Source organism: Sinohyriopsis cumingii, chromosome 14 (genome assembly GCF_028554795.1).
Source record: "Sinohyriopsis cumingii isolate HCF-2022 chromosome 14, ASM2855479v2, whole genome shotgun sequence".
Taxonomy (NCBI): Eukaryota; Metazoa; Mollusca; class Bivalvia; order Unionida; family Unionidae; genus Sinohyriopsis; species Sinohyriopsis cumingii.
Window position 1 is genome coordinate 50,384,174 of NC_142974.1, and position 9,818 is coordinate 50,393,991.

Below are 9,818 nucleotides of genomic sequence, written 5' to 3' on the forward strand. Positions count from 1 at the left end.
GACAGGACTCAAACAGGAGTCCTTGATTTCTATTTTCATAATCTTATGGAGATCCCTATGCAAGAAAATCAGATTATTCTATCCATCGGCATGGAGGATGGTATTTGGGCATAAACTAGAGGATGACTTCCCTGAGACTGACTGGTACATGCTAGCATATGTCTTCTCTAGATTCAACATTCAGTTGCCTAAATATGTGAATACAAGTTTGTAGCACAATACAAATTTGTAGCAGGTCTTTGTAGGTCCTTTTTATCTTGCAGGCATCAGGCATTGTTATTTTTCTTTATTTCATTTCATGTTACATATTTGTGGGTGTCATTGTTTTACATTGTTGTACAGCCACCCAGGTGTTGGTGGCCGGGGGAGGTGAATCAGGTGGCATGATACCACCCTACCACCAACAGCATCATATTTATGACATATGTATAAGTTACAAGAGGTTAAATCACATGTTTAGTTTCAACATTACCATTATCTTGACACTACCCAAAATATTTTCTGGTCTATGGTTAAATTTCCCAGGTACACCATGGACATTTTTGTACCGAACATGTCATTTCTATACCTCAATATCCCACTTATGTATCACCGTGTGGTACTTCAGTCTTACACTCTTACAAAATTTCACACTTTAATGGCTTCCCTCCAGTACATATCCTCAAGTGCATCATCTGATCTCCACCCTGACAATACATTCTTACGATGTATTTCACACTTATATGGTTTTCCTGAAGTATGTGTTTCAAGGGTGGCACTCAGTCTCCACTTCAATGGAACATTTTCTTATATATGTCATATTTTAATGGATTTAATCCAGCATATACCCTCATGTGCGTACTCAAAGTTCCACTGCAACTAAAACTCTCATCACATACTTCACACTTATATGGTTTTTCTCCAGTATGTATCCTCATGTGCCTTGTGAGATGTCCACTCTGACAAAACATTTTACTACATAATTCACACTTAAATGGTTTCTCTCCAGCATGTATACGCATGTGTACCTTTAGAATTTTACTGTTTCCAAGCCTTGCCTTGCAGACGTTGCACATGAAAGCTTTTTCTCCAGGATGCATTCCTGTATGCTCTTTCTGGCACACACAATTACGAGCCTAGTTATCATATGACGTCATAACATACGGGCACCGTAAGGTCATCCGCCATTTTGTGGGTCAATGAGTTTCATGCGCGTGACTGTTTATCACCTGAATAAAACTTGCAATCGCACAATGGTTAATACATGCTGGGTTAAAGGTCGTTCAAACCGTGCAGACGATTCCGTGAAACGTGGCTTTTACACTATACCTGTTGTCAGGAAATTTGAAGGAGAGCAAACGAAAACATTAAGTGAAGAGCGACGACGGACATGGTTGGCCAACATCAACAGAAAGGACCTGCCGTCGAAGCATTCAAAAATCTGCTCAGACCACTTTATTCAAGGTACTTTCATTGAATGTTGCATAGATTACTATCATTATTATTAGTAGTAGTATACCGTATATTTCTTACAGTGAATAACACAGAAACGTAGAAATTTGTGGCTGGTTTCGCTTTGTTTTAAATCTTAAAGTGCATGTGAACTACAGTTCTTACCCTTGTTTTTCTAAGAAAATTTATGTTGATATTTCAAATATGCATTCACGATTCTAACTAGATCTTATCAATGCCATATATTATGTATCTAGTCACTTTGAATTATTTACTTTGTTTTGTTTTATTTTCTTTTTCAGGAAAACCTGCAGACTTGTATAGTCGAGCACATCCAGATTGGGCTCCCACCCTTAAACTTGGTGACTTATCTGGACCTCTGAAATCCAGGAAGAAAATGAAAACAGTGGAAAGGTACAAACTAATCAGTCATCAGCATGTCAAAGTAGTTTCCCTTATATATTGTATCATTTCCTCAGTTTGACAAATGTTACTCAGTTTAATACAGATAATTATATTCAAAACCAAATAAGAAAATTATCATGATAGAGTCTATCCTGTAATTTCATATTTATTTAACAAGGTTTTACTTTTCTAATAGTAATTACGTTGTTAATATTAAAGATACCATATTACTCCATTTATAAAACAAACTAACATGTGCTTTTCCTACGAAATGTGTTAAAAAAAGTTGATATGTTGTATAATCAGTGGTGTGGTGCTAGATAGAGAAGGGAACGCTATTCCCCCAGCACTACACACCTGGTTTTACTCTCATATATTCTATTTGATAGAGCTTCCTGCTAAAATATTTTTGAATTATAGGTACAACGAATGCAACACAGACAGAAGACCAGAGAAGACAATGATATAGCTAAAGTGTTGCTAGATTTGCAGCATTTTCCTGAAACATCTTTTGCCAAGGAAGGTGATGAATCTGCTGGTCACAGGGGCAGCTCTGTTTGTTCTTTTACAATCAATGGAAAGATGGAACCAGATCAAGAACTAACACCAGAGACTAACTCCATTAGCCAGAGTGTAGTTGACAGTGAAATTCAACACCTGATTACTGAAAATACACTGCTTAAAGATAAATTAAGCAGCTACAAAATGAATCAGGAATCATTTTGTGATAATGACGAGAAAGTTAAGTATTACACTGGAATGCCGAGCTACATGACCCTAATGACCCTGATTGAATTTGTTGCTCCATACATTCAAACCAGTAGAGAACTAGAAGTTGGGAAGTTTGAAAAAATCATAATGACACTAATGAGACTTAAGATCAACCTCCCCTTGCAAGATATTGCATACAGATTTCAGATATCAACATCAACCGTGTCAAGGACATTTTTAAATGTTATTCATGTTTTGTATATTAGATTAAAGCCTCTTTTGTTTTGGCCCGAGAGGGATGAGCTTCAGCTTACCATGCCTATGGAATTTAGGCAAGAGTTTGGTGGAAAAGTGGCCGTCATTATTGACTGTTTTGAAATATTTATACAGAGACCTAAAAGCCTAATGGCACGAGCTCAGACTTGGTCATCATACAAGCACAACAACACCATAAAATTTCTTATTGGCATTACACCTCAGGGATCTATTTCCTTTCTTTCCAGAGCATGGGGAGGTAGGGCAAGTGACAAATACATAACTAAAAACTGTGGATTTTTATCAAATTTATTGCCTGGAGATATTGTGTTAGCAGACAGGAGATTTAATATTTCAGACAGTATTGGAATGTACTGTGCTAAAGTAATTACCCCTAGTTTTAGTAAGGGGAAATCACAATTGTCTCCTATTGATGTAGAAAATAGTAGAAAAATGTACACTTGCGAATTCATGTGGAACGTGTAATCGGTCTAGTGCGAAATAAGTATACCATGCTTCAGGGAAAGCTCCCAATTGATTTCCTCATGAATGAGAAAGGAGAAATTCCAGTTGTTGACAAAATTGTTAGTGTTGCATGTTGTCTTATAAATATGTGCGAGTCTGTTGTTCCATTTGACTAGTAAGGATTTGTGAAATAATCATAGATTTATTACATATATATGAGATTTAGTCTTTATTTTTGTACATCTCATAACTTTGCATACAAAATATTCTTACATAATTGTGTCACCATTAAATATTTGTCAATTACAAATCATTATCTTGTGTTCTTAATTCTAAAGTTTTTGACTTGTGTTCTTTAGTTTAGTTCTACTGGTTATTGATGAGAAGATGCTATGAATAGTCTGTCCATCTGTTACCATTAGTCGGTGAACGCCACTCATTCTAAACAAGCTGGGGGATAGTCAATATGGTTGCCACTGTAGCCGTCATGAAAATCTTGTTATTACTACTCTGTATAGATGGTCATAACAAGGTGTGCTATAGAATAAGCAAGATATATAGAATACAGACAGAATAAAAAAAAACACATTTGTACAGGGGAATGATTTATTCACTTTTAATTAATAGATAAGTATGCCTGAAGATAAAAAGTACAACAACCACAATACGTTTGTATCCTGTTTTTTCTTTTACATGCAAATGTCCTGAGAATAGCCTTCTAACACGTTTTAGGCCTTTTTGCTTTACTGCCATATACTGGACAACATTCTGGACAATAGTATGATCCCTTTGGTGCTTTAGTCATATTAATGCACTTAAAGTGAAGCCATATCAGTCTGCAGTTTTCATTGTCACAACCAACAACATTATCAAATGTTTCATCATAGGGTACTTGACATAAACAAATGAGGTCAGTGTTATTTCCTGGCACAGTCTGTCTATCATTGTTGGTGAGAGAGGGTTGCAACACAGATGCATGCAGCTTCCTTTCCATTTGTGCAACAGGTTCAGTGTTTGCGGACTGTGATCTGGTGAATAATTTCCCTGTCAGTTCAGGCAGAATAACATGAACGAAGAATGATGCTGACTTTGCTTCTATATCTTGCCATAGCTTGGGGTTTGGCAGAATCCTTTCCACAGATATGTCCTTCTCTGTCCAGATAACAAAGTCACAAAACTTCTTTTTGCTTAGAAAGATCTGTGTTTGCACCTGATGATAATACTGATGGCACGTTTTTAATAGTTTGTCTTTGTCCAGGTATGAAATACTTTCATTTTTAATCTGTGTATCTCTCACACAATATGGACACTTCACGTCCACTGTTCCCTCTCCACAACAGTTACATGAAACAAGAGCATCGGGAGATGCTCCAGTATGGGGAAATTCAGGGTTGATTATGAGACCACATTCATCAACTATGAGATTGTCATGGAGAGGCCCTATTTTTCTCCTGTATGCATTCACTGCATGTTTTTCATGCTGGCATCCCCACCTTGTTGCCTTATTAGAAAACTTCACTGGGTAGCATATGTCTCGTATGGTGGAAATCGATGGCTTATCAATTGAAGATGTGCACACGGCTTTCATTCTTGATGCTGTTATTCTTCCCGTGCTTAACCGGTGCCAACCTTTACACTCACCTTGTCCACGAGTCAGCCTCTCTGCATGTTTTGCCTGTTCTGCAGTAACATTAATGGCACTGAACAGATTTTCACAATAGTTTACAAGCTCATGTTTAGACATTAGAGTACATTTGTCATCTCTGAGTTCACAGAGAGGCTTGGGAAGATCATTTGATATTATTCTTGGAATAAAGTGTTTCGCATACATAGGCATGATTGAAAGTACCACAGGTTTGGTTTTTGTTAAAAATAACTTTGATGTGAAGTCATCGAATTCAGCATCTGTTGGTGCAGGAACATGTGGGAGAGTTGGCTTCGGTTTCTTTTCCTTGTTTTGGGTGGTTCCACAGATGGCATTTTCTAGGTTCCTTTTCTTAATTTCAGCTGACGTGAAATCAATTTGGGAAATTTCCGCATAGTCGACCTTGTCAATGCTTGATGGTAGTAACCAGTAGGCCTTTTCTTGAGTAACTGTCTTTGCATTTTCTATGCGCACAGCTGTCTCAATGTAAAAAAGAAGTGCACCAATATGACTGCATGCCTCCCCAAGGCCAGCCATACAGTTACAATGGGCTGCCTCAACAATTCCTGTTTTTACTGCAATTATCCATGGCTTTAATGCTGTGTCATTCATACGCTGTGAGTGTCGTACCTAAAAATGCAAAGAGACTTCCAGTTAGTTCTTCGCTTATTTTGAGCATTTTTAAATGGAATATGTGCATATGTAAACTTTTGCAACATATGCATACGAAAGCGAATATACGTTTGTTTACGGTCTCCCCTCCATCCCTGTTTTTCCTTGCCAACCCTAGCACCACCACTCTACCATGGTTTATAAAAATACCATTACATTTATCAGATATACAAGGATGACAACAATATTGTGTCAGTGGTATAATGTAATTTAATACTTCACAAATTAACCCCATAAAATATATACCGGTATAACTCTTAACTACTTTTGTAATGCTCTATACGAAATGGTATGAAGTAACAAATGTAATGAACTCACCCTCGCAGTAACCAACACCTTGTTGCTCACTTCAACGGCAAGGACGTCTTTGACCCAACCATTGACAAACTGGTTGTAAGCTTCAAGTGATTTGTAAGCTTTCAAATCATCTAACGTATAAGCACTTTTCGTGTTTACCAAATAATTTAAAATGTCAATATAAGTTATCTCCTGTAGACACTGGACGTTAGTCGTCATTTTTCTTTTGTCCATTTCATACGGATCAATTCCACCGATTAAGCTTAACTTTAACTCGTATCTTTCCAGCACTAGTTTTTCCAGTCCATCTTTGTACTTCATCTTGACTGACTTTGAAGCCATTTGTACTTCTGAATTGATTCCTTGAAAATTAAATCAGGTTTCGTCGTCACGCTTGGCAGCAAGTATTCAACACAATTAGCTTGACCCACAAAATGGCGACCGGAAACTGCTTCCGGTCACAGGCGAACGTAGTGGGAACTATGCATTGCATGATTCACACTTGTATGTTTTTTTTCTAGTATGTATCATTATATGCCTCTTCATACTTCCACTGTGACTATATCTCTCATTACATACCTCACATTTAAACGGTTTTTCTCCTGTATGTGTTCTCATGTGTTTATGCAGATTTCCACTGTGGCTAAATGTCTTATCCCATACTTCACACGTAAATGGTTTTTCACCTGTATGTATTCTCATGTGCTTGCTCAGGTTTCCACTAAGGTTAAACCTTTCATCACATACTTCACATTTAAATGGTTTATCTCCAGTATGTGTCCTCATGTGCATCGTTATATGTCCACTATGACAAAACATTTTAAAACATATTTCACACTTAAATGGTTTCTCCCCAGTATGTGTACGCGTGTGAACCTTGAGATTTATACTGTTACTAAACCTTGCATCACATACTTTACATTTAAAAGCCTTTTCTCCGGTATGCACCTCATGTGCTCCTTCAGTCGTACACCATCACGAAACCTTCCATTGCATGATTCGCACTTAAATGGTTTGTCTCCAGTATGTATCATCATGTGCTAATTGAGATTTCCCCTCCCAGTAAACATTTTATCACATGCCTCACACTTGAATGGCTTTTCTCCAGTATGTATCCTCATGTGCTTATTCAAATTTCCACTAAGACTAAACAGTTTATCACATACTTCACACTTGTAGGGTTTATCTCCAGGATGCATATTGATGTTCGTATACAGAGTTCCACCATTGCTATACCTTTCATCACATCCTTCACACTTTAACGGCTTTCTCTGGCATATTTAATCATGTGATCGGCACGTCATTTACTCAAAGACAGTGACCTGCATTCAGTTATACCCAATATATATATGCTAGGATGTAGCTGATAGCGGACATCAATGGCCGATCGAAATGTAACAATACGATTATCAAAAGAAATAACAGGAATAAAGACCTCGGTGCTGTCGGCATCTTCTTTATCTGAATGCATCAATGAATCACAGTTTGATTAGTGTGATCAACCATTCAAAATGTGCTAATTATTGTTTTAATGTTTTTCGGCTCTTTTGATTTGTTTTCAATCAAACTAGCGTGCCTTCATTAACTTAATAAAAGCCACGAAGCTACCGGTCTGTTGGTACTTTCTTTAATTGAAGACATCGATGAATCGATGTGTCATTAGTGGGATTCACAGTTAGCATATTGTATAAATTTAAAGTAAGTGGCAAATTCGATTTCTTTTCATTTAAATGAGTGTACATTCATTAACTTAATAAAACTGACTTTAACTATAATTCATTATTGACATCTTTTTTCATAAATGCACGAATTGTGGTCGAATTGGGGTCGAATTGTCCCATAGCTGGGGTCGAAATGTCTTGGGAATTTTCTTGGGGCAAAATGTCATGGGGTCAAAATATTTTCCTCCCGGAATGACCATTAGCAATGAGTTTAATATTGTTTTTAAAAATGCTTGAAATGTTGCCGAAATGTTTCATGGCTAGGGTTAAAAGGACTTGGAGCCGAAATGTTTATGGAGCTTTTTTATGGTCAAAATGACTTGGGTCGAAATGTCTCGCTCCCATACACACAAAAAAATGCCTAATTGTTACTTGATGAATGTAAACATTTTAAGCCATCACTTTTTCTGTTACAAAATATGAAAAAGATTTGCCACGTCAGCACGTGTCATATAATTGTTATTCAATGATCTTGAAACGCATTATTACCGTAAATGATATATGTAAGATTCATATGGACGGATGCCGTTGTTTGATCACTCAAAAGGGTGCATGGGACAGTTTTTATGTACAAATTTAATGTTGCATACACCTGCCTAATACAAGAATTCATAAAAAGTAAAATACATGAACGAGGTAAAAAAAATAAAAGATCCATATTTTTGTATAGTTATAATAAAGCTTAACGTAAGAATATCATTCACTTCACCTGACAACATAGTGGGAATTCATAGAACAAAATTCACGCCACCTCAAATTTATACATGCATTTTTCATCCCCGAAGGCCATGTTTGAGAATACGTGATGCTCACAGCGCAAATACAAATCCTTTCTCGGGGCGATAATTTTTAAAAAGAAAACATTGTAGCTCTGCTTGCTAGCCGACTATTGGTATTTCACTGGCTACATGCTGTGACAGCAGGGTACAGTATCGTTAATTGGCCCCTGTCAAATTTAGTAACGTAAGGCTGGGATGTGACATTTTGAGCTATTGCTGTGTAGTAATTAAAGATATGGATGTATCTGTGAATTTGGTCTTTCCGGCTTGTGCTGTTCTTGAAATGGATGTGAGGCATATACACCTCGTGCAGTTATTGGAATTAAAGTTAGTTGTCTGAGTGAGGTCTGATTTTGCCTGTCTTTACGCCTATTTTGTGAATTAAGTGTACAAATTTCATTTATACTTATTCTTTTTGCTTAGACACAAATACAATAATTATGTATTTACTATATGCCAAATTTACTTTATACCCGGACTGCCATAAATGGTTTCATTACAGCTTTATATATCTCATCAGAGAGACCTTCTATTTTTAAAGGTAAGCTAAATGACACTTATCAGTGTCAGGCCTGTACACTGCAAGAGATGGGACCTCATCAACATAGCACATGCCCCATCTAGACCTTTATGTCCAAAACAGTTACTATGAACCTTTATTTCTGAATAATAGTTTTAAAATATGCTAAACTGATTATGTTTTCCACTTCTAAAATTTCTAGTAATAACAGGGGAATGTGTTACCCTTCCATTATAATTATAACATAATGGGCACTTCAGATGTCGTCCTCTTGCAAGCTAGGAAACTATTATTTATCGTGAAAAGTTAGGAAACTATTATTTATAGTGAAAAGTCAATTCATCATCATCATGCTCATGCCCTTCAGCTGCTTTTATATCTCCCAAGTTATTACAGCGCACTTTGCCGAGACCAGTAATGTTCCGTTCGTTTCTATCCAGCTCGTGTGTAAAGCCCACAGTGTTCAAACGTTCCATATACCGATGGTGACATTGTCTCTTCCACGGATCTCGGTAGTGGAGGAGCCAGTAGTATACTGTTCTTAATGTTTAAATATTTAAGAAGAAAGTATTTTAGAGTCCAATGTAAAAAACTTGATTACTTGTGTCTTTGACGACTTAAATAGACGTGATTTTTTTCAATGAATATGGCTCCCAAAATGCCCCCAAAAGATGTTGCAAGTACTAACAATGACCAGTATATATGTGTCTTACCAGTTGCTATCTTCAAGTTATTTTTGCACTTCTACATGCCCATTTGGAACCATAACACGTTGTCCATTCTTGATATGTTCAGAAATTTTTTTATCACAAAAAGTGCTAAGAAGCAAGAAGTATAGCATAATAGACGCTAGAGCTGTTCTTTACATGGACGTACTAAAGAATATTTAATTTCTAGATGGCACGTAGAGAGGCACA

General features: G+C 36.8%; 1 protein-coding gene and 1 pseudogene across 2 annotated transcripts; one reads left to right on the plus strand and one right to left on the minus strand.

Annotated features, from left to right (window-relative positions):
• Positions 1 to 1,222: 1,222 nt before the first annotated feature.
• On the plus strand, positions 1,223 to 3,934 carry LOC149783772 (uncharacterized; annotated as a pseudogene). Its single transcript, XR_016414064.1, has 3 exons — positions 1,223 to 1,443; positions 1,734 to 1,870; positions 2,257 to 3,934. The product of XR_016414064.1 is annotated as an uncharacterized LOC149783772 (transcript).
• Positions 3,935 to 3,985: 51 nt separating this feature from the next.
• On the minus strand, positions 3,986 to 6,355 carry LOC149783773 (uncharacterized). The gene is made up of 2 exons (XM_089932906.1): positions 5,903 to 6,355; positions 3,986 to 5,542 (listed from the first exon to the last, which is right to left on the minus strand). Exons 1-2 carry the CDS (start codon positions 6,221 to 6,223, stop codon positions 3,986 to 3,988), a joined length of 1,878 nt encoding a protein of 625 aa, XP_089789032.1. The 5' UTR covers positions 6,224 to 6,355.
• Between the last annotated feature and the right edge of the window lie 3,463 nt (positions 6,356 to 9,818).